The sequence below is a fragment of the Piliocolobus tephrosceles genome, chromosome X (genome assembly GCF_002776525.5).
Source record: "Piliocolobus tephrosceles isolate RC106 chromosome X, ASM277652v3, whole genome shotgun sequence".
NCBI lineage: Eukaryota > Metazoa > Chordata > Mammalia > Primates > Cercopithecidae > Piliocolobus > Piliocolobus tephrosceles.
The window spans coordinates 70,362,081-70,388,311 of NC_045455.1; the positions used below are offsets into that span (position 1 = coordinate 70,362,081).

A 26,231-nucleotide genomic window follows, 5' to 3' on the forward strand; every position below is an offset into this window, starting at 1 on the left:
CATTCAAACTAGTCCAGACAGACTCAGCTGATCAGGTTTTAGCATGTGAATGTGCTTGCTTTTCTAGGTTTAAACATTCTAATAATTGCCCAGGATTTTTTTTTTGACTTTAGGAACTTCAACTGAGTCAACTCTGCTGGGAAGTCCTTCTGTGCAGTGAGGGTACAGACCTCAACCTAGCTGAGCCTCTGCCAGGTGGGCAGCGCTATGTGTGGGCCACAAACCCTTGTGGTATATGAGGCAAGAGTAGTTCCTACTCCTAGGAGTATGTGGTGTTAAGTGGACAGTCCCTTGGTGTCCACTACAAATCTCTTCCTTACAGGGTTATGTAAGTTTTTGAGTTAATGTATGTAAAGTTTAATTCACCTCTTCAGTAGACACTGCCGCACTGTTCTAGGCATTGGCGAATCAGCAAAGAACAAAACAGACAAGCAGCCTTGTTCTAATGGGGCACACAGTTGAGATGTAACACTTGACCCACAGTAGCTACTCAATAAATTACACATCTCCCTGTTGCTCCAGCAAGTTTAAGATGGAAAGTGTCTGTGAAGAGCTGGACTTCTGTAATATGTAGAGGGACAACTAAGATTTTGGGATTTGGCACAGTTGCAGCACCTCAAAGGAAAACACCATGAGCTATGTATAGAGTGTCCTAACTCAATAAGGGAGGATCTTAAATGCAACGGCCCTGACACTGCTCCCTGAAGGCCCTGCTCAGGCTAGCGGTATCTGGTCTGTGTATATTTTATGTGGGGTGGGATGAGAACATGGAAATGATCTGTTACTATTTTCACTTGAATTTCTCAAGGCAGCTGCTCTCTACCCAAGGTAGGCCAGCCATGTAGGGAAAACAAGACTGGCCCAGATCTAGTGGTGTAATTGAGGTTACCACTTCATTCCCTGGGTGTCAGATATCACAGTTGAGGAGGGAGGCCCAGATTCTGTGGTTTTTACAACATGGGCCAACGAATCTTAAGTGTTCTCAAATATGTCCAAAAAACAGGTAGTCGTCACCTGAACCCCAAATCCATCACAGCAAATTTCCTACTCCTGTTATGTTATGCTATAAGTTTTAGTTTAGGAGGAAAAAAAGAGTATCGTGAGGGTGGTGTGTGTGTGTGTGTATATCGACAGATAGCTGGAGTCATTCTTCTGATAGCTATACATGAATATATAGTCATGTATCACATTAACACCACTTTGGTCAATGATGAACTAAATACACAACAGTGGTCTCCTAAGATTATATAATACCATATTTTTACTGTACCTTTCCTATGCTTAACTATGTTTAGATACACAAATACTAACCATTGTGTTACAACAGCCTACATTATTCAGTATAGTATCATGCTGCACAGGTTTCTGTCCTGGGAGCAACAGGCCACATAGCCTAGGTGTGTGGTGGGCTATACTACTAAGTGTGTAAATACACTCTATGATGTTTGTACAATGATGAAATCACCTAATGACACATTTATCAGATTGTTGTCACATGATGCATTACTATATATTCTTTCTCCATACACACATACATATAACATATACATATGTGCACATATACATATATATACACATTACATGATTGCTACAATATCTTTCAGCAGTGACACCCTATGATGTGTATGTGTGTGTGTGTGTGTGTGTGTGTGTGTGTGTGACCAGGGTCAATCTTTTTTAAGGGTAAGTCAATCACAAAGTGGTTTGTACAAATCTGAAGTTTTAATGGCTGTTAAATAATAAAGGAAGGATATTTGCACTATATACATTCTGTCCACTGATGGTACTGTCGGCTGGCCATGCATTTTATTGCACATATAAACAGTGTACAAGGATCTTAAAGACGTCTCAGCCATACACGGACTGCATTTAAAAGAAAAAAAAGCAATTTTACAGAAGACTGAAGCCATTTACATTACACAGCCAACTTCAAGAAAATAATAAAAATTAATATCAAAAGAAATACTTTAATTTTGAAAAAAAGTCTCTCGAAACAATGATTACAGAGCTTCATGCCACCATATATACACGTAAAAAAATATTTCAGGACCCCGCATTCTGAATGCCCGTGAAGGTGCAGCAGGCTAAATTCCTACTTATATAGTCAACTTCTGAATGTTGCTTAAATTGTATACACTCTTTGTCCAAAATGTTTCTTTACATCATTATGCTATTTGACAAAACAGGTATTTGTGCAGTACAGAAAAATACTAAAATACATTTTAAGTTAGGTTAAAGTGCACAGTACATCTGATAGGAAATAACTGCTAGCTGCCAATCCAAATTTCTGTTTTCAGAAACCTCCCCTCATCTTCCCAAGAGCGGAGGGCAGCCGTTGTCTTGGTTGATGTTGGTCTGTGCTGACTGCACACTGAATCCTCCTCCTGGTGGTGTCTTTTCTCTTGCGTCCCCCTCTACATTTGTCTTACAAACTGTGGCTGCTGCTGCTCTAAAAACTTATAATGGCTTTTCAAGGAGGTGAAAGTGCAGTCAGCATTCGCAAGACTTAGAAAGGTTAATTACTGGGTCAGCTGTGATTGCAGCGTGAGTGCGCATGCCTGGAACTGCCTGCAGGAGGCTGCCATGTTCCGTGAAGCCATCCGTGAATCTCTGAGAGCAGCATGGGTTCCATTCCTTGGCTGGTTCTTCTCTAGTCCTATTTTGTTGCACTTGCTCCCTCCTCAGCCACTCAGCCTCACAAACTCCACTTACTGCACCCTCCCCTTAGCCTGCCTTGGTGGTACTGCCCACAGGCTCACAATGACTCACTTCTGAGGTTTCACACCAGAGACTGTGAATCTTGCAGGATTTTACAGACTACTTGGAAAACCACCAACCACCCAATTAAAATAAAATAAGCACATCTCAGAATCATTTCCTCTTTTAAAACTGGCAGTTGTAAGAAGTGCTGGTTTCCTGATTCAGGTCCTATGTGCCTTAAGTAATTTCTGATACTCAGTCGAAGCTTCCCTTCAAATCCTTTTTGGTTCAACAATCAACTTTTTATCATCTCCACTTTCCTATACCATTTCTTCATTATCTACCTTTGGTGCAAAGCTCTCTTTAATGTAACCCAAGTTACAGTGCAAAAGTATACTTCAAGACACATGATGCTAACACTTATTATTTCTTTGTGTTAAAATGTGAATGTTTTGTGCATAGCAAAAGAAGTATGAATCCAAAAAATAATTGTTCACATTTTATCTTCAAGTTTAATATGTCTTTTTTTTTTTCCATCACAGCTATTTACAAATAACTTTGGGGTGCTCTCTTGATTTTAGTCAGTTTGTTATATTGGGGGACAGAGGGCTGCTGGAATGTAGGAAACTGGATGGAATGCAGAAATATAAATAAGACCAACGTTCCACAAACCAAAGTGTCAATACTGCCTCCCCAGAAAAGCTGTGTCCCAAAAGCACCTGTTTTTTGCTTTTTTTTTTTTTCTTGGAATCATATACACCAGAAACATGATTACTGAGACCTAAACTACTGCACACCAAAGAGGATAGAAAATAACTCAATATTTATAATATTAAAATAAAGTGTTTAACCACAAAAAAGCAGTAATAAAATAGTTTCCTAATTTACAATTTACATCCAAAGGATGAATAACAACTCACTAATAAATAATATTTATATAAATATTTTGTATGTCGAAAATAGTTTTTTAAAAGGCAATGGTCTCAAGAAACTTCTTGAAAAATTTGGTGGTGAAAAACCTGATTGTGCCCTCCTCCCCCGCCCCGACTAAAAACATGATGAGTTTGGTTTTAATAAAACGAATGCATCTTGCTGCAAAACGGTTGTGCTTGGCATTTTGGTAATGGCAGTTGGTGAGTGTGGAAAGGATGAAGGAGGGTGGAAAAGGCATTGATGTGCTGCTCAGTTTTTTTTTTTTTTTTTCTCCAGCTCCCTCTCTGGTTTCAAGATAAATACCTGTCAAGTCTTAAAGTCGGAGGTCGGCTCTGAAAGGTAGAAAATCCTCCCTTAGACTGAAAGTTGTTTCAATGTAACTGGAGTCAGTGAAGTGACAGGCAGTGGGTGGCAGAGAGGGTTGAACAGGTGCCTGGAGCAGAGTTCAGGATCCTGGATGAGAGCAGAGTCGGAGCCCCCAGTGGAGAAGGGGTAGTTTCATGTGAATAGAGCCTTCGTTATGGTGATGTCTAGTAATGCTTGAATGGTAATGCCCACTTTGACCAGGCCTTTTTCTTCCAGAATGTGGTGGGGTAGACATAGCTTTTCCTAAAAGGAAAAAGAATAAAACATCAATGTTTAGATGACAGTACTCTCATCATAAAATCCTGCTACATCATTGATGAAAGTTAGGTTGAACACTCTGTAGTATGCCTGTTTGATCACCTAAGCCAAGTTCCTTCCTTTGCTTTCAACCCACTGCAAAGACCTTTTCTATGTTTGCAGAGAAAATGATGATTTTTCACACATGCAGATTGTTTCAAAAAGGCTCCTAATCACCATGAAGTCTGCAGATCTAAATATTTAAGAAAGCTTTACACTAAATAACTTGAGCTAGAGTCAGAGAGCACACATCAAGAATATAATAGCTTCTATTATTCTTTGCAAAATTGCAAATAGCCCCTGACACATTTTAAAGGCACTCAAATATTTGTACCGACCACACATTGTTATACTGACCATAGACCTTCATTTAGTTCATTTTACTTCCTGTGACCTCTGGAACGCAGGCAAGTGGGTGGACTGGCAGCCTTTCTTCACGGTTTATGAACAGTCTTTATAAATTGGTAATTATAACTACAGTCCTCAACAGCCTCCCTTTCAAGACTCTTTCATAAAACTGTCAAAAGCACAAATGTCCTGCTACTCTCTCATGTTGCATTTTTGCTCTTGGGAAATGTCCAGGACATACTATTTAAGAGAAACAATAAGCGTGAGTCACTTCTTCTGTGTAGAACCTTTCATGCTCCACAAACCAGTTTACAGAATAACACAATGAAGTAATTTTCCACCATTGTTATTTCACCCTGGTCTGATATCATTCAAGGGAACTTCTTCCAGGGTGTGTCTCCTTGGCTGGGAAAAGACACCACAGCAAATATTCTCTTATCTACTTGAGGACAGTGTGTTTTCCACAGCCCAATGTTTGCTTTTTCTTTTTTCTTTTCTTTGACAGGTAAAAAAAAAAAAAAAAAAAATTGCATTTATTTATGGTGTCCAACATGATATTTTGATAAAAGTATACATTGTGGAATGGCTAGGTCAAGCTAATTATCATATCCATTATCTCAGATACTTATTTTTTTGGTAGGAACACTTAAAATCGAGTCTGTTCTCAATTTTCAAGTACAAAATACATTATGATGAACTATAGTCACCATTTTGTATCCTTTGACCAGTATCTTCCTATCCCAACCTCCCTACCCAACCCCTGGTAACCACCATTCTACTCTCTGCTTTTGTGAATTCAACTGTTTTAGATTCCACATATTAGTGAGGTCATGCAGTATTTGTCCTTCAGTGCCTGGCTTATTTTACTTAGCATAATATCTTCTAGGTTCATCTATGTTGTTGCAAATGATAGGATTTCCTTCTTTTTAAGGCTGAGTGGCGCTGTTTCGAAGGAGAATTTCAGTGGGATCTGCATCCAGCCCTAGGTGATGGCCTCATTGTTCAGCAGGAAGCCAATTGGTGTGCTCTGCAAGGAACGGCTTCCTTTCACTTGACACTTGCTTGAGGAACCAGATCTTCTTGCTGCCTCAATGCACAACTCTCCAAAAATTACCACAGACACAGGCACTCTGGGCTTTAAAGACTTTCAAAGGACATGCCATGACATCTCCAATAACTTGCTCCACTGTTTCAAATGTCAGTGGGTCTTACTCTATCACCATCTTACTTCCCTACCTTGTAGCAAATTCAGAGAACCTCAGACTTGAACCTAGGCCTTAACAGATGTCCCCATGTCAACAGAAGACAGTTGATTCTTTAAACAACAATTTTAACCGTGATTTCATGTCACTGCTGTGTATCAAACTAGGATTATCTTGTCAATGGCATATCAGGTGAGCATGCAAGTTCATGCTGCCTGACAATTTATTAGCCAAGTATCAACCTGAGAAAGGATGGGGGAGTTCTGACTGAGTTGTGAGCTGTGAGCCAGGCTGTTAATGATGGTGCCTCCTTTTGTGACATGGTGAGGGATGTCTGTGGCTAGATGACAGTGTCCTGCCTCCCCTGGCACCATCTGCCATGGGCTTGTGAAATCACTTGAATCTGGCATTTCATTGTTAAGGCAGGTTCCACAAGGGCAAAGACATGTCTTCCTCATTCTATTGGCTGACAGCACCCAAGTCAACATCTGGCTTTGCAGGAAATTGTAAATGGCTGTTAAGTACAGTTAAGCTCCTGGTGCCAGGTATTACTCGGGGAAAATAAGTCTTCACTTCATACCGTATGTTAAAATCAATTTGAAATAAAATAAAGAGTTGGATGTTAAAACAAAAACTACAACACCTCTCCCAATAACATAAAGGTGAATATTTAGTACTTTTTTCTGATAAATGGATGGGGAAGGATTTTCTAAGCTAAAAAAAGCATTATGAAAAAGTCACAAAGGAAAAGAGCAAAATAATTGATTACCTAAATATTTAAAGTTTCCATGTGTTAAAAAAACAAACCCGATTAATGAGAAGATAAGTAACACTTTTAAAAAAAGTGTTTGCATCAAGTTACAAAGGAAACAATGTGCGTGGTGGCTCATGCCTGTAATCTAAGTACTTTGGGAGGCTGAGGCTGGAAGATCACTTAAGGCCAAGAGTTCAAGACTAACCTGATCAACATAGTGAGATCCCCCATTTCTTCAAAACAAAGAAAATCAACTGGGCATGGTGGTGTGCACCTGTGGTCCCAGCTACTTGGGAGGCTGAGGTGGGAGGATCATTTGAGCCCAGGAATTTGCGGCTGTAGTGAGCTATGAGTGTGCCACTGTACTCCAGCCTGGGCAATAGAGCCTTGCCCTATCTCAAAAAAAAAAAAAAAAAAAAAAATTACAAAGCATTTTATATGACACATAAGCTCAACAAATCAGCAGGAAAAACACTAAGAAATTAATAGACCACTGGGCAAGGAATGTGAATAGAAATTTTTGAATGAGGGATTTCCTTCAGGCAATGCAGCAAGACATTTTGCTTTTCAGCCTCAGCGTTTAGTTATGTGTAGTCTAGAATGTGCCTGAATTCTAGCACTAGTATTTCCATAGAGCCTAATTTCTGTGAACAACACAGCTTATATGGAGCAAGGTGTCCTATCCTATGTCCTGAAAAGACAGTGGTATGTGTCCTCCAATGAGGGACTGACCCCAGTGCCTGATGAGCAGTGGCTCCAGTGGCCTGCAGGGTTCTGAGCTGAAGGCCATGCGAGGGAAAGGCTGAGGTCTCCATAGAAACAGGGATGGAGAGGTATCGAGGCCCCAGCCTCCTGCCAATAGGACATTTGGACACTTCACAGACTGAGTTAGGTGAAGGGCACCCTCTTTCCCAGGCCCTTGTTTTTTCAAGCAGTGTTTTTCGCCTTCCCGGTCTCCACATTCCAAGCCAGGTGCAGAGTCCAAGATCCTCCCTCCTGCTTGTATGGCTAGTGATGAGGAGTAAACAGAAGACATAAAAAGATACCCCTCGAATTCTTCCTGCCTCTTTTCAGATCTCCTGAGGAAGCCCAGAAGTGCCCTCAGATTACTTTGCTGAGGTTGGAGGAATGTAAGAAGACTTGCACAGGAAAACAGAAACCTTATACAAGCAAGGCCGTTCTGGTTATTCTATCACAGGATTGGAATGAAGACTCTGGTGGGAATTACACCTTGAGGTGCTGGCTGGAAGGATGGCCAAGGGGAGGCTTTCAACCAGGAGGCATCCCAAGAAGGGGTCAGGGCCATGGCCATCACACCAGCCAGGACACTGCATCTCCCAGCGTGGGGATCCTTGAAGTGTGCACAGAAGCTGGAATGAGGAAGGAATCATGGTAGGTTTACAGCTAGATGAGAAATGACTCAGAAGAGAAAGGCCCTCTAAGGATCAGGCAGGTAAAGTGGCCATTCCAGCCAGCCCCTTGTTCATAATGGACTTACAGCAGAGACAGCTGTACCGTTATATTGACTTGAAATGAATTTAAGTTGCACTGTTATAGGATCCCAGAGATTTTTGTGGAGAACATGACTGCAGACTTCTAGTTTGCCCATGAGCTTTTCTTGTTGGGTTTCTTTTTAAAGTACTGAGCAGAGTCATGAAGTAGTCTCCTACATAAAAATAATGCTTCTGACTGCCTTTGAAGAACTCATGCTTCAAGTTACTTCTCCAATAGTAGAATCTATTAGGTTCACCCATATTGCCTCATCCACCATTCTGAGCCACAGCAAAAGAAGTTGGAAAAGACAACAAGCCATAAAGACTAAACGCTAACTTTCAAAACCTTCTGGGCTACCTCCTACATGCCTGGCACCAACTCTACAGATTTGCATTGGTGATTTCTTTATGATAACCCTGCAAGACAGACATTAATATCTCCATTTCACTGATGAGAAAACTAAGACAGAGACAGAGTTCAAGCAACTTTTTGACATTAAACAGCTGGTAAGTCCTGGAACCAGGGTTTGAACTACATGTACCTTAGAGCCAGGGCTCTTTCCATAACACTATGCCTCTTCCCATAAATCCCTTACTTAATGGGTTAATATATTAGGTCTGCGGTCATGATATAGGAAGAGGTCCCATGGCCCCTGGAGTGTTTTGATGGCAAGTCCCATCAACTTCAATGTCAGGTGGGACCAGCGAATTCCTCAATTTAGTGTCAGGGTTAGCTCTGCCACTCAGCTCATCTTATCCTGGCAGGAAACACCTGGTGGGAACAGGATGGGCCGTCACTGCCTGGCTCTCCTCCTTCCACAGTTTCTTATGATCCCAAAGAGATACACACTTACTTCTAAGCCAGCCACTAGCCTAAAATGGCATCATCCCACCAGCATATTTCATTTTGTTCAGGCTCCTTCTTATATATAAAGTCCTGGCACTACATTGTTTGAGCCTTAAAACTATCTGTGCGTTACTTTAATGTATGAGAGCTTTAAGTTCCTGCATCCGTTTCTTCAGTGTGAAATGCAGACCATCCAACATCTTACAGGGATTTCTTGTTGCTCCTCCCTGGATTATTTACTTTGCAACCATGCTACCGTCTAGTCCATCCTCTCCCTAGAAAACTTCATTCTCTACACACACATATGCCTCGACCCTTGTCCCTCCCCACTCCCCACTCCACCTGGCTATTCCTACAACTTCACTAAGTCTCGGTGGAAACACCACCATCCCAGCCAGGGTGTGTTCATGGTCCCCTATTCCTCATTAGGGTCAGGTCTCTCTTCCAGAATCCTGTACCTGCTCCACCACAGGTCCTTATCACCTGAATTCCTCTTTACTTGTCTAAGGACCCACTAGATCAAGGGTTAGTAAACTATGGCCTGCAGGCTAATCCAGCCCGCAGCCAGTTTTTGTAAATAAAGTTTTATTGGTACACAGCTACACCCATTTTTGATGTATCGTCTATGGTTGCATTTATGGTACACAAGCAGAACTGGGTAATCCCAACAGAATCTGCATGGCTCAAAAAGCCTAAAATGTTTCCTCTAGGCCCTTTACGAAACAAGCTTGGAGACTCCTGGTATAGACTGTAAGTTTTTTGAGGACCAGGTTATGTGTCCCGGTGACTTTTTTATCCCCAGGGCCTTGCAGAGATTGCTCATTCAGTATTTATGGAATGAATGAATGAACACAAAAATGAACAAAGTTGCAGTCAAAAGCCAGGAAACTAGACTCTGACCATCTTAAAGAAGAAAAAAAAGGGCACATTCTATATACCAAATTGATTGTTTATTGAGAACTAATTTTGAAATATGCAGCCTAATTTTTAAAAATCAAGTCTTCTGAAATAAAATCATATTAAAGTATTTGTCACCTAATCCAAAACAACTTTCAGTTTCCTAAAATTTTAAAATATCATCCCTACTTTTTCCCCATAGGCAAAGGCAAAAAAACCCTTTGTCCTTATGACTTAATCAGGCATCTGCACGGGTTTTTGAGAGAGAACCCAGCTCACCACGCACTAGTTTTAATTTCTTACAAACAAATAGCAACAGGCTATCAAGTGCCTTTATTTCTCTCTCTCATTGATGAAATTTATACTCAATTGCCATACATTGTAGTTCTGCAGGGCCCCTTTCCACCAGCCCCATTTCATAAGTGTCTCCCCCTCAAAATAACAAACCAGAAATCCACAAATAGAAAAGATGATTAGAAATTAGGTGTCACACATTTTGGAAATTCTGCCACTGAGTGGAGAGTTGTCACCAGTTGGAGAAACTGGAGAAAGAGAATACAACTGGCTATTTCAAAAACAAAATGTAAATAGATACTTGGCTCCTTTTATCTGACATTGGGAGGGAATACTGAAAAAATGGTCTTTCTTGTGAGGAGGAGATTTAGTAAGCACAGTAAACCACTCAATGACATCCCTACTTCTCAGACTCTAAGGAGGTCAGCCAGGTATCCCCAGTCAAGGTGCAAGGGCAGGCATCTGCAGGCATCCAGTTAGCATATGGGCTGGTGCATGGGTACCTTGGAGAAAAACCACAGAGAAGCTTAATATTCTGATTAGAAATTAATGGCTTGGCAATGGACAGAACAGTTCATTCAAATTTTTGCCTAAAGGACTAAATTAATTGTGTTCTGCTAGTTACCATACTACTAATGAAAAAATATCATCCAATAAATCCCAAGAAGTGCAGCGCATTAGAGTACAGACAAATTAATGACACAAAAAAATCAAAGCGTGTCCAAAGAATACTTTGGATGCCAGAATTAAAATATAAACATCTTTTAATTTGTCTTTAACACGTTTTAATTGAACTGTCAACACTGCAAATTAAATCTACTCTTACATGAGTGTCCTACTCAGTTTTTATTGATATTATTTTAAGGTGGCAACCCAGTAAGTTTTCTTTTTTTTTTTTTTTTCCCATTTTTCTCACCAGAAAGAAGGGAAAAACCACCACAGTGGTGACCATTAAAGAGAAGTCTCAATGCACTGCAGAGCTGGATGGGAATTCTGAGAGCTCATGAATACATGTATCAATGGGCTGATCAAAACTTGGAATAATCACCCAAAATGTGTTTATTAAGCAATTTATGGCTCAGGGTGCTCATTAGACATTGTACAAAGGGATTTTATTGTGTTACAGATTGAAGAGTACAAGATAGCACCAAAAGTAATTCAGTACATCTGTGCGTTATTCATATACAACTGAGGTTCATTAGATAACTTCCACATACCCTGTATTTCACCAATCAACACAAAGTCAGCAGGAAAAAAAAACTCACATAACTCAAGATATTGTCATGTAAAGAACGTTTCCTGTTAGCAAATCTGATCTGACTTAGTAGCAAGGAATCTTTATAAATATATTCTTCTAACTATGTGGGTCTTCCATATTTTCAAGTCCCCTGGATTCATGAAAATGTTCAGAAAAATAAGATTTTCTTCTTAGTAGCCATCTATGAGGGCTGTTTGCATCTTAATAAACTAGAAATTTATCTTGAGGAAGTGAAGTCCATCATCTCCCCAAACTAAGAAACAGGATTTGGCAAACAGCATGTAAAATAAGGAGGCTGCCTTGACCTTGGAACAAGGCCCTCTCATATTGAACAAAGATACCCCTGAATCCAGGGACATTCTGGCTAAGATAAAATCCTTTTTTTCCTTTTAAATGCAAACTGATCACATTGCTCCAAATGCAGATATAGTTACTGTATAATACTTTGAGCTGACTTAAAAATAAAGCAGTTTGCTAGCCAAATGTCAGTGAAAATCAAGGCTAAATGAACATTTCAAATAATCAGAGAAACTACCTTCTTCTAAAATGAGAGTAGTCTTCTTCTTGACTCCTGCCATCATAACCCAAGCCCCAGGACCAAGAATGTTCCACGGCTCATGGCTTTATTTGAAAATGAATAGAGTCGAATCTGTCACATTCTGGACCGGCAGTTATTATGTGATGTGGCAAAAAAGCAACGATCCATTCCATTGTTCAAAAATAGAAATCTCTCTAGAAAACGCTTTTCTAGGAGCCTCAAGAGAAGACCTAACAAGGAGTTAAGCAGCAAAAAACTAGTGTTTAAGTGGCTCCTCCACATGAGGCTCTAACAGCAACGACACCACCTTCCCCAGAGTGGGCTCTTCTGCACAGGGCAGAGGGGCTTGCCAGGGTGGAAGTTGGCGGCGACACTGCCCAGTGCCCTTCGCGGCTCCTTTTTTAGGAAATTAGGAGGAATCCAATCGAACGGCCATCAAGACAGTGTGTGTGCTTGTAGACGTCCAAATAGTATTTCCAACTTGGACAATAGTGGTATTATTAAAGCTTTGTATAGATCGAGTTGGGCCAAAATGTTAGTTTTCTGTCTGCCTTGCAAGGTGGCCCCTATACAGTTCAATGGCCCAGACCTGAATTAGAATTCTAGTTCAATACTGACCCAGAGGAAAGACTTCCATATGCTAAATCCCTGTCCTCGACACTCCTGTCTGGAATCCTCCTCCCCTCTGCCCAGGGCAGCAGCTCACCGGGAGAGAGAGGAGGAACTGCGTGGCACTGCTGCTGGCACTATGTGAATGAGGAAGCATGCGGTGTGCATACACTTTGCAGTCGTCATTGTTTTTCAGTAAGCGAGAGGAATTATACTAAACTGTATTCTACAAAGTTTGTGCTTCTGGAAAATCTGATTTGGTAACGTTCAGCTTCAAAACTCGAGAGATTACTGAAGACATGACAGGGATGGAAGTTTGCAAGGCAAAGGATCAAAGGGAGGAAGGACCCTGCAAAGGTTGAGGGCGACAGAGAACAGCGTTTGGATGCACGTGCAGACGTTATGCGGACAGAGCATTCCAGTGGTAAGTGATATAGACCAGCACTATAAAGAGAATATGGACAAGACAGAAGCCTATAAGGTCCCTGGAGCGGAGGGCAGAAGTTGGTGGTGGGGCTTTCTCCCCGAGTGCCAGCAGAGTGTCAACAGTCTTTCGAATGTGACGAAAATCCAACTGCAGGATGTCATACGGAGAGCAGAGGTCAGCCTATTCCGAGGGCAGCCATTAGAACAGAAAGAGACAGTGCATACAATTAAAAATACACGGAGGAACAGCTAGAAAGAAGCACACATTTTTGGTTACTAGCAAATGGCAGGAGTAACCCCTTATTTCAAGCAGGTAAGACCCTTTCATCATCAAAGATTTTTAAATCCATTATAATAGGAGAATAGTAGAATACCTATTTTGTGCCAATGGGTCAAAGAAATCCTTCACCCACAATCTGGCCACAGAGGGACGGCATATTCTGCAACTTACACATCATTCTGCCGTTCACATAGTGTTAATAGTCAAGGGATCATGTGCTCACCAGTGGCATAAAAATAAGAGATTTTTCACTTAGGACATTTAAACTTAACCTTACTAAGGAAAAACTATAAAGTTGACAACGTAATCCCCACCCTTCCTCTTCATTCTCTTAGCGCATCTTTTACCCTGGTCTATGTAGACTTGGATATAAAGTAGTTCTCTCTGAAAGTTAACACACACATTTAATTTTTTTTTCATTTTACGCTTGTTGATAAACTCTGGGGAATGCTAGTTCTAAGTATGTCCCTACATGTGTCAGAAAATACATTACATTTCATATTTTTGCAACAACATATTAACCAAAAGTCTAGGGAAGGCTGGATGTGTAGCGAGAGTAGAGAGTAAAAGTACACCCCCACATGGAGTTATTATGTAAACTGCTTCACTACTAACCAGGTTGATTGGGGCAGGGGGAGTAGACCTCTGTGTTTTATCTACTCAACAATCACCATGTAAGGAAGCAGAATACCTATTTCTCAGCTAACTGCAAATTAAGAGGCTCAGTTTTCTGTGTTGACTTTCAGCAGCCTACTATTGTCAGAAAGCAAACAATTGTCTCATATGCTAAATTCCTGAACCAGAAATGACCATAGTTTAAAATTAACAGGAATTATAATTGATATATTAGCAAGAAAGAAAAGCTGTGGTTTTGTTTTCAAATTAAACAAAGATTGAAAATACGTGTGATCTATTTCATAAATGCAGTTTTATTTACAAATTAGGTGAGGCATTTAAGACAAATGTTACGTATATTTTACATACTTCGCTACAATTTTGTTCTCTATTTTGGCCTCACTGCTAAGCAGCTACACATCATGGAGCAACTGAAAGATATTTCTAAGTTAGAAGTTTTGCCTCACTTGTATCTGAAGTTAGCTCGATACGCTCAGTTAAGTAGGAATACTACAAAATTAGGTTGGTTGAATAAGATTGAAAACATTCTAATTTTCTTTTATTAATGAAGTTAGAGATACTCTTAACAAAATATTTTTAAGATGAATAAATCACGTTATATGTATTCAGATGCTGCATCTTTTCTCAGTGGATCTGGAGAAATCAAGCTATCACTGTTAGAGTTCTCCCAAGAATGAAAACAGCTACACATAAATTGGATTTCACTGGGAGACAGATGCTGCTCATGGATTAATAGATGAGGAAACGTCTAAGGAAAGTTTTCTATTGCAATAAGAATTTTCTATTGCAATGTTGAGCTTGACCAGGGAAATCCAAGCAAAGCAGTCATAAGACAGAAGGCTGATATGCAAACTGAAATGGGATTTCCACAAAACTAGTATTTTCATGTTAAAAGCAGACGATTCTGTCTTCAGCAAGTATTTCAATCTATTTCCCAGAACCCTAGGGAGCATGTCTGGTCTACTCTCTGGCAGCACCATCAAAGAACTAGAGTCAGACCAACTTTGCAGTTTTCAGTAGTATACTCCTCACGGGGGCAGGCAACACAGACCATTCTTCTCCTCCAGGAAAAAATTTCATGATGCCACAGACTCTGGGCTTAATTAAAGTGGGTGAGACCTAGAGTGACAGCCTATAGTGGTTAATTTCAATTAAATCACAATCTCTAAAGAAAAAGGAATGGATCTAAGACTGTCAGATAGGCAAAAATCGGAAGCACCACGATGAATGTGTGTAGTGTGAGCTGCTGTGGCCACCTGAGAACTGCTCTCTGGTTCAACCCTATGTCACACAGCCAACACTCACATTTCAGCCCTTGAAATGGGGCCATGAAGCAAACCGGGGCTAAAATTCCTAATTTCTGACCTGGAAGGTTCTGCCCTTTGTGCTTTCCAAAATGTAGCCTTACTGAGAGGGACACAGAGAGTATACTTTATTCCTTTATGAAAATTAAAATTGGAAAATGCTAAAAAGGAAGGAAATTTAAAGAGGCAAAACTTCACCATGTATTTACAGAGCATTTATAATCACTGCAAGGCATTTATAAAACACAGTTAATTCACTAAGAGTCCCCAGAGGCAAGTGTGGATGCTAGTGCCCATTATAGTGAACAAAAATCACAATCACCAAAGGTTAAGAAATTCACTTAGGTTACACACACCAGAGTGTGTGACCGAGATTACTACTGGATCAGGTTCCCCAAATGCTAGGGACACAATGAGAAATGTAGATATATCAGGCAGTTCAGGGTGTACTACAGTCTAAATTTTAAAAGCTAAACATATCTAGGCAGAAGTTTTATTTAAAACTTTGGAATGTACTTTACTAATATAATTTTAATATAAAAAGTCAATATGCTTACAAAGTATTTTTTAATCTAAAATATCTTAATACAAGAATGTCCATCGTCATTCTGCAATATTTAAAGCCATAATTCAGCAATGAGGTATAATTTGGCAGGGAGAGGAGAGAGGTGGGGAAGGATTTGCAGTCTTCTCCAAATATATGACAACTAATTGCCAGTTTTATGGACTTAGAGAAAGCTAAATAGGAATAGCTTAGAAATCAGTTGCATCCTTTATAGCTAGAAAAGAGCCAGATTGGCTGTTTTCAATAAATTATGAATTTAAAAGTTGATGTTAATAAAACAATAAACCTGTCTGATTATTCACCCTTATAATTAACCAACATAAATGGAAAATTAAAATAAATCTAGTAATAAGAATCTCATCCTTCCACAAAGTGTAGTTATGATTTAAACTAGCACTAAAGTCATTGACTTGGGGAAGAAAAAGAGGTATAAGGCTCAGAGAAGGTAAGGGACCCATTTCTCTTATTCTTAAGATTAAAACATAAAAACAGTAGCTTCCATGTATAGATTGCCTTTCAAAAACAAAAACCTCAATCAGTGGTATGTGTAATTTCCTAAACCCTCACAACAGGTGTAAAGTGGGAACGCTATTACGACTTTCATATATAAAACCTTTAACACAAAAAATGCAAATATGAAAGTTACAAAGGATAAGGAAAACTCAGCCATAATTCCCTTACATTGACACAATCATCATTAGCATCTGAATGTACTTTAGGGTTTTAAAACTCCCTTTGGCTGACGCAGAAGCTCAAGGATGCCAAGTGACCTGCCCTTGTGCATGTGGAATGAACACTTTCTGCTTCCTCCAGCACTCTGAGCTGCCCAGATAGGCAGGAAGGAGCCCTAAGCTGTCAAGCAGTCTACCACTGTCAGTTGAGTTGCTGCCTTTAATCTTCTTCTCTATCTTTTCTCTGGAAACAGTAAAGAAGATGAAGGGCTGAACATTTACACAACAAAGTACATTTCTATTCTAACTCCCCTCATCTAAAGAGGGCAAGTCTGTTAAATTAAGGACCTCAAGCCTTACAGAAGTTTGAGACCTATGTCTCAAGGTTACCAGGTAACCTCAAGTTACCTATGTAACATTGAGTAGAAAAATTTCCCTGGTGAACCAAATACATCTCTATTTCCTAATTTTTTGATGCTTCATAAATTAGATTTCTCTCAACCTAAGAGAATACTAATAAGAGCCCTAAAATATCCCTAAATTTGGATCCATTTGAAAACCTCCAACAGTCAACCATGAACTGTACCAATGATGAACATGTAGCCAATCTGCTACATAGAGGTTAGAGGTCAGGACTCTCCAAGAGCACTCAGAAAAGTCAAAGGAAGCCCCAGTGTGTCCATTAAGAGCCTCAGGGGGTCAAGGCCTAATTGGAGTCAGATTCTTAGGTGATGCAAAAAATATATCCCAAAGAATTTGGAAGCCCACCAAGGCCTGTCTTCAAGACCAAGTTGATGCTTGCACTAGAGGTCAAAGACAGCTGCAGAGTCTGATCACTAAGCATCAACACCACAAAGAGATGTGGGATGGTACGTAATGCTGCTTATAATCCTGAATGTAGCCAATGTGAAAATGTTGCATTTAAGAATCAGCCACACCAGAACTACTGTCTTCTACCCTGTTGTAAAAAGTGGGCTTAAAATACCACCAAGGGCTGAGCACAGTGGCTCATGTCCGTAATCCCAACATTTTGGGAGGCAAAGGCGGGAGGGTGTCTTGAGCCTAGGAGTTCGAGACCAGCTTGAGTAACATAGTGAGACCCCATCTTAAAAAATCATAATACATTTTTTAAAATGTCATGGAGGGATAGTCTTACCCATTAACCTTTACAATTTATTTGGTGAATGTAGGTAGTATACTGCCTAACCTGCATAGACACATTTCCTGGATATTAGAGAAACTACAGAGTGGTTCCAGCTGCGGAAGCACAGAGAAGTGTGTCATGAACCGTGACCCACCCTGGAGCAAATGCCTGGGACTGTGTTTCTGGGGACTTCTAAAGAAAACCATTTATTATTCTTTCCATCCCATTTTCTTACTTTACATGTAATAGTTTAACTAAATCTGCTCATCTACTGTATTCCATCTATACGAACGTGAAAAAATTATACAAACTGCTGACCCTGACTTTGGTTTGTAGTTTCAAACTGTGATTTTATTACATAGGACAACAAGTTTTAGGCTTAAGAACACAGCTGTGACTTTTCAGTATCTACAGGATGATTTATCATCGTCAATTAGATATTTAGCTTCTAAAATGCAGAACTCAAGATCTCTGTGGCTTGTGTGTGGTTAGGTAAGTTATAGATGGAGAAGTAGAAAAAGCTGGCAAATTAGAGGGAGGTAACAACACTGACTACTGGGAAATCAATGAGTATTTTATTTCTCAAATATTAAGCTTGATGCAACAAGAAAAAGTAATGATATGGGTCCTCTTTCTTTTTTAGGTCTTTAAAAATGTCTTTTAAAATGTCTAATTGTAGATGGAGAATTTCTGCAAGTGGTCTTGTGATATAATTATCTTTTTAGTGTAAATCATCAATTGTACTGTGTCACATACACACTCAGACATCATTCCCTCCTAGGTAGTGAAGGAAGTATAAATATCTAAGGTGGGGTGGGGAAGTCATTTGGTCCCTCAACTTAGTGTCGTATTCCTAAGGTAAAAACATTTCACGTACTCTATGAGATGAAAATATGTTGTTTTGAGTATACAGGAAAATGCCAATTGTCTTGCAATAGGAATTTCTGATTTGTCACTAAATATTCTTTACTTACTTTAACATTCTCATTAAACAAGTTCAACTGTTAATATACTTGTTGTCTAGCAGCAGTGAATTTAAATTCTAGTCACCAGTAAAATGCTATTGTATTATCCATCAGGATAGATATATATGTGTACACACGCACACAGCCAACTTGAAAATCACCTTGGCCAGGTGCGGTGGCCCATGCCTGTAATCCTAGCACTTTGGGAGGCTGAGGCAGGCGGATCACCTGAGGCCGGAAGTTTGCAACCAGCCTGGCCAACATGGTAAAACTCTGTCTCTACTAAAAATACAAAAATATAGCCGGGCGTGGTAGTGCACACCTGTAATCCCAGCTAGCCAGGAGGCTGGGGCAGGAGAATCGCTTGAACCTGGGAAGTGGAAGTTGCAGTGAGCTGAGATCGTGCCATCGCACTCCAGCCTGGCCAGGCGACAGAGTGAGACTCTGTCTCAAAAAAAAAAAAAAAAAAAAAGGAAAAAAAGAAAATTACCTCAAGCCTTAAAAATAATTCCAAAAATATGCTAAATGATACTAAACATAGTTAAATGGGACACTGCCAGAAAAAGATCATTTACTGCCTGGATTTGAACCTTCTTGGGAGTTATAAATTGTACATTAGTGCCAGGGGCATCTTGAGAAATGATGACAAATTTTGCTCTGGATTTTTATGGTAATTTAATTTCCTTTTCTCCACTTTAAAAGGAAATCTTAATTACCAATCTTTACTCACAATAATTGGTTAAGCGCATTTCCATTTTATTTTATATTACTGCAAGCCAAAAAAACATTGATGAGCTTTAAAAACCACAGGGAGTTAGGTCATAACCTAATGACCTAAAGCACTGATGAAGTGCTTTCTAGCACAGACACGAATAATTTATCATCTGAAGCTTGCCCTGAGAGTTTTGATTCACACATGGGAAATGTTACTAGCCCATGACAGAATCGAATCATTAGAAAAGGTATGCAAGTGCGTTCACATATATATTCAAAGCCAAGAAATGTATAGGCAATATTAAAATGTACACACACAATAGACACGCAGATTATAACACTGCTGAAAGCAGAACAGATCACAGAGACAGTCCATTATATAAAATTCACACTCTTTATAAGATAAATTTGTAAGCTTCCTTGTATTGATATAGCTCTGACTTAGAGATGTTTTACATAATGCTCTTCCTCAAATAAGATGAGAAGCCTACCACTTACCACTATCCCCCACCTCTGAATCCCACCCAGCTGAAAGAAAGGAAGAAAGGACAAAAAAAGGAAGCAATGATGGAGAGAGAAAGGGAAAGGGAAAAAAGCCTTTGTCAATCTCAGTAATTCCTATCACTGAGTAGAATTATATTGAAATATGATTCTTTATATACTCAAAAACAGTATTTTTAAAATTGCTTTATCCCTGGGATATTAAGAAAGAAGAAATCATAACAAATAAACTTCTATCAATTTCTGTTTATCACAATGAGGATAAACTTCTCAATTTATAAGGCTACTCCATATTCTGAGTGGATTGCTTCATATCTGCCTAAGAAATCAGTTTATGTTACTAAAAGCAAAGTCTTTAAAGGCCCGCAGCCATCTGCCTGAGGCTGAGGCTGGGTCTGAGGTCGGAGAGAGAAAAAATAGCAAACTACGTGTAATTTAACTGCCTATTGGGTTCAAAGCAAACTAAAGGCAAAAATGAAATGCAAATAGTTAACAAACCATAAAGCAACACACAAACACTGCTATCATTAATGATAATGATTAGTGCTAATAACAATAACCATAATATTTCCAATGTTGATTTTTTTAATCCACATATGGAAAATATAGCTACAGGGAATGATAATCAACAATTAGTAGGTCTTTGCTTAAAAGCCTGGGATAAGAAAACCATCAGCTCCAAAATTCTACTCTATGAAACCTGAGAGAAGATTCACTTGCAGCCTCAGCAACTTCTGTCCTTAAGAGAATCAAGCGGATTAAAAATTTTTTTCAAGTCTGAAATTTCACACTTACTTCAAAATCTTACATTATTTTACTTTTTCCTCAGAATTGAACATATTGCATAGTCATTTTAATTTCAGTGCAATACAGTAATTTAGATTAAAAGTTTATATAATTTATTCAATATTATTTCTCAAGAAAGGTTGAGACAGAAAAGCAAGTGCAAAGCTAAACTCATATATTAAATAAAATTTTTACTAGAACACAGTTATATGAAGTAAGTTTGATTTTACCTCTGGTACTCCTAATTTTCGGCATGCTTCCAGAAAGTTTTCCACATTTCTTCTGCATTTGGCCATGCTAAGTTTGGGCTATAAATGCAAATATACAGAAATAATGTATTATTAAAAGAGAAACCATTTTAATAACATGTTAAATTTTTAACTTTCTAAATGGCACAAGCAATACATGTTTATTGGAGAAAAAGAAAATAACACATAAGCAAATAGAAGAAAACAAAATATCACCCAGAAACATCCATCTTAGATTAAAAACTGTTAATATTTTAGATTATATTCCTCCAGACATTGTGTTCATATATGCATACATAGATATACATATATGCCTGTCTATATATACATGTATGTATATCATGTATACACACTGATGCATATGTATGCAAAATTTTCTGTATACATAGGTATATATGTGTATGTTTATACTGTTTATATATATGCATATACATACGTATATATAGTTTTTATGGGATCATACTGTTGTGTAACCTGTTTTAGTTAGCCTAAAGTATACCATAAACATCATCTTCCCCATCAACAAATATATTTCTATATAAAGGGTTTAAATTCATGAGACCAATTAACCTCCTTCCCACCAAAGCCATGGATATAGAGGCAATATCACGGTGAACAGCACTGAAAATGGTAGATGTTCAGGACTTAACCAAAAGCTTCTCACAATTGTATTAACCTTGGTTATAGACGGCCTCTGAGGTGTGGGGTCGGTAACAGGCACATTTCACATACATACTATACTTTTTTACATGGTACGTTTTGAACACTTTGCTGCTAAATTGCAATATTCCTCTACTATTTTCCTTAGGAAAGAAAGCAAGAAGCATGACTGATTCCAACAGGGTAGGTGGAGGAGCCACAGTGACAAAGACTGGCCTCACCCTGCTAATGTGAGAATGACGGGATTCATTCCATCTTACAGGAGCACAAAGCAACTATCCCCAAAATCTAATTGTACATCATTTACTCAATACAAAAAGAAAAGCCCTGCTAAAACAGAAAGCAAGCCTGTCCTGTTGTCCTGTGAAACAATGTAAGTTGAAAGCTAAACAAATATTCTCCATCTTGATTAGGGAGGAAGTCACGTCCCTCACATGGGTCCTGCAAAGTTGCCAGCAGCTGCTTGGTTGGTTTTGCCCAACCCCTGGCATGTCTCAGGACAAGGCCACTGCATGAAGCCTTGTGCAAACAGAAGGAGCAGACCTGAGGAACACGACACGAAGATAACAGAATGGTCATGGACCTGGCACATAAGGTACAAGGTACCAAGAGGCATTTCATCACGCCGAGACCCTAGCGTTTGTCTCTGATTGTTTGGGCCCGTTATCTTCCTTCATTTACTTATGATTTAGGTGAGTCTTTTCTGAAACTCCAAAGATGCCCAACGTCATTCCAAATACCTAGGTCAGCCCCAAAGAAGTTAATGGAGACTGTGTTTCAAGCTACAGGAAGATAATTCTCCCTCTTTGGGAGCGAGGGAGGGCGTCTTCGAAGATTGTTGCCTAGCTTCAGGTAGAAAAGTACCCGTGAAAAACGCAATGGTTAAAGCTTCAACCTCACCACTGGTCCAATAATTAAAAATTACACCAATTATATCAATTGGAATGCCAATGTAAAACACTGGCTTATCAAATTGTCAGAGACTGAAAAAAATTATTTTTCTAAGGAACAGTCTTTAAGCATATTGACAATGATAGTGATTTTGTTCACTACTATATTCCCTCAGTTTGGCATAAAAAATGGACAACATTAGTTTCATGAACGAAGAATTAGAATGCTTTTGTTGGTGATAATACTGGTAGAAAAGATGCTCTCATCCACTCCTGCTGGCAGACACAATTGCATTTATTGCTTTACTACATACGGGTCAGATACCAAACTTTGTGCTAAAGATACAACTGTGAAGCCAAAGACAAAATCCCCAGGCTCACTTACCCCTAGAGCAGCTGGAAATATTAGAAAGCTAAAGGAAAGTACAGTAGAATACAGGATAGTTCTTAATTGTGATGGGGTAGAGGCGTGACGGAAAATGAACAAAGGAAGAAACCCAGTCCTAAGGGGTTAAGAATGGTTTGTTTTCTGGATGCTGAAATACAGAAGGAAAGGGAGCTAGAGATGCTGAACAACCAAGGACATCTGGGGGGCAGGTGGGACGTGGCTTTCTAGGCATAGGGAGCTGCCTGTGCTGAGCCTGGAGCGAACAGCAATGGCACAGAAGAAAGAAGGAAAGCAGGTTCCACGGCTACAGCATGGCTGGGCCTGGTCCAAAAGGGCACCAAGATGCTTGGTGAAGATTTTTTGATAATTGGACATTTAGAAGTGGATATTCAGAAACAAATTGCATTTCTAAAAAGGAGAACTACAATACAATAAAATAGGCTAAAATATGTTATAGTTAGTAAATTAGGCATTTATGAAGAATTTTAGGCTGGGCACTGTGGCTCACACCTGTAATCCTAGCATTTTGGGAGGCTGAGGGGGACAGATCACTTGAGGTCAGGAGTTCGAGACCAGCTTGGCCAATATGGTGAAAACCCATCTCTACTAAAAATACAAAAATTAGCTGGGTGTGGTGATGGGCACCTGCAATCCCAGCTACTCAAGAGGCTGAGGCATGCCTGAACCCTGGGGGCAGAGGTTGCTGTGAGCCAAGATCATGCCACTGCACTCTTGCCTGGGTGACAGAGGAGACTCCATCTCCAAAAAAAGAAAAAAAAAAAAACGATAATTTTAATGACATGGGGAAATATTTAGGTTTCAATAATACATTTTAAAAATTACTAGACTATACGAGAAGCTCACAATTTAAAAAAAAACTTAATTTTACCCAAAAAAAAAAAAAAAAAAGGCTTCTGGTAAAGAAGACATAATGGCAAAAGCAACAGTGATTGGTTTTGGGTAAGAAAATAAAGAATGCTTGTTTTCTTTTGCTTTCCTTTATTTTCTCTTTTTCACAAGTCACTCATTATTTCCTATTATTTGTTTAATTTTAAAATTTTTATTTAAAAAAAGCAAAAAGGTGAAAACCAAAAGATTTCTAAAACAATTTAGCATTTTTCCTGAAGATAAAGGTAAATGGGTACACAATTCATAATGTCCTCTTACATCTTGTAAAATGATCATTATACATTGAAATTGCAGGCTCAGGTGTCTGTTGTGTCTGTCTCATAATTTGGGAAAAATTATTGAGAATCTGGCTCAGACGACTTTATGGCAGTTTGGACCTCATTTGTAAAAGATACTGGAGGGTTTCACATTGGATCATGGAACAGAAATTTACTGTCCTACATGAAGGCTGCTAGAGGTAGATTTGAAAAAGAAGATAAATTGGTCTTTTTGTCCCCACTATGTTTCTGAGACTAAAAAAGTGATTGAACCTTTGAAAGAAAAAATATCTTCAATATGATAGATAAGAAACTAAGATGAAATAAGGTCCTTGGCTAATTTTTCCTTCTGTCAAGAGAAAAGAAAGTAGGACAAATCATGCCACTGTGAGGCACTCCTGGGGACGGGAGAGGGCAGGGGAGCTTCACATGAGCTTCAGCCCAACACACTGAGCCTCTGACATTTTATGAACATTGCACTTTTAGGGGGCTCCAAATTTCGAAAACTTGCCATACAAACACTAATGATAATGGCTTACATATATGGGTATATTACATCAAGTATCTTATTTCATACTTGCAAGAACATTTCCATTATAGAGAAGAGCAAATCAAGTTCAAGAGAGGATTGCCCAAAGTTGTATAGCCTTTAGAATTTTAATCCAAACCTTACATTCTTAACCTCTAAATTCTTCTGCCTCTCCTAACAAACAGCAAAAAGGGTGAGCAGAGATTCTTTTTTCTCTATTTGTATAAATCCTGTGTAGGTTTCAAGGACAAGTTTATCTGTGATTCCTCCACTTTCATCTGAACAACCATAAAACTGACTCTTTGGCTCTCTTCTAGTTCAAAACATGCTGTGATATCTACGAAGAGAACCCTGAGTGCAGGCTCTATCTCCTCTACAGCAGAGATGAGGATTTGGGGGACATTAAGGAGTCTCAGTCATGTTCTCCTCCCCGCTATGTCCCCAGCATCACCAATGAGTCCTTGAGTGCAGGGACTGATCAAGAAATTGTTGAAGTCATGACTGCTAACCAACCCCTTGACAGGTTATTCATAATATTTTTCATAGAACTCACATCTTTTCAGGGCTATCCTAAAATCCTCCACAATGAATAGAGGAAAAAGATTCAATTTAGAAGGGAAGTTACCAACTAAAAGAAGCTTTCTGAAAGACTTGTCACTGTTTAAATAACCCCTTGGGAAAAAGAAATTTTTATGTTCCTATAGTCTTAAAGTTAGCACCTTGATCAGTCAATCAGTAATTTCTTTTTCTTTATTTTTTTTCTTTTTCTTTTGAGACAGGGTCTCACTCTGTATCCAGGCTGGATTGCAGTAGCACAATCATGGCTCACTACAGCCTTGAACTTCTGGGCTCAAGCAATCCTCCCACCTCAGCCTCCCGAGTTGCTGGGACCACAGGTGTGTGCCACCATATCCAGCTAACTTTTGTATTTTTCATATTTTTGTATTGTGTAGTTTTCTATTTTTTTCCAGAGGCAGAACCCCGTCTTTACAAAAAAATACAACTCCTGAGCGCAAGTGATCCACCTACCTTGGCCTCCCGAAGTGCTGGGTTTACAGGCGTAAGCCACCACGCCCACCCAATAAGTTATTTAAAGTGATTTGCTTGATATTGAAACAAAATTATGTTTCTGTCATTTATATATTTATTTTAAAATAGTCTCTCATTTTACAGTGAAAATGTTGCTTCATTCAGAGCCACTCTTTCATTCCTTTTCTGCCTTATAATGGTTTGGGGCCCAACGGAAAAGATTTGAGCAAGGTCCTACTGACACCACTGACATCCTAAACCAACAACAGTGACCCCTAAAAGTCTGTTCTATGTCAGTTAGTTTCCCTTTGGTGTTACTTACAACCGCTGGTGACGGGACATGGATGCTTGCAACCGACCGTGGGCGGATGTGGTTGACCAGATGGCAGAGGACAACACCATCCATGAGTGCTGCCCCCAGGTCTTCATGTAGACTGACCTTCAATCTCATCTCAATGCTCTGTTGGGGAAATCACAAGGAAGTCAGTTGCTATGAACACTGAGGTAACTGTGGGTAAAATACATTTATGGGTATTTATGAACTGAGGCACTAATTTCATTATGGGAAATTAGGATAACAATGCCTAGAAAACAATGACATTATTTAACTGTTTCCAAATAGTATCAAAATCCCTCTTTATAAAAACAAATGTAGGTGAGTGTAAACTTTTTAATAAACGGAATGAATGGAATAATGGAATCACTTTTTGAGTGTGATAAATAAAAACCAAATCTGACTGGTTCAGGCAGTCTGCATGGGGCAGAAGAGGGATTAAGAAATGTTTTTCTCTGG

The 26,231-nt window shown here is 39.2% G+C and overlaps 1 protein-coding gene across 2 annotated transcripts in view; it reads right to left on the reverse strand.

Moving 5' to 3' along the window:
- Positions 1-1,703: 1,703 nt before the first annotated feature.
- LRCH1 (leucine rich repeats and calponin homology domain containing 1) overlaps positions 1,704-26,231 on the reverse strand; it is a 208,425-nt gene continuing 183,897 nt past the window's right edge. The window contains exons 17-19 of one of the 2 annotated variants that reach the window (XM_023187294.1): positions 25,761-25,898; positions 20,759-20,836; positions 1,704-4,242 (exon numbers count right to left, since the gene is read on the reverse strand). In XM_023187294.1, the coding sequence (XP_023043062.1) occupies positions 4,132-4,242; positions 20,759-20,836; positions 25,761-25,898 (327 nt within the window). In that variant the 3' untranslated portion in view covers positions 1,704-4,131. Of the gene's footprint in view, positions 4,243-12,881; positions 13,144-20,758; positions 20,837-25,760; positions 25,899-26,231 lie in introns of those variants that run through there. The other variant, XM_023187295.3, reaches the window with a different exon arrangement.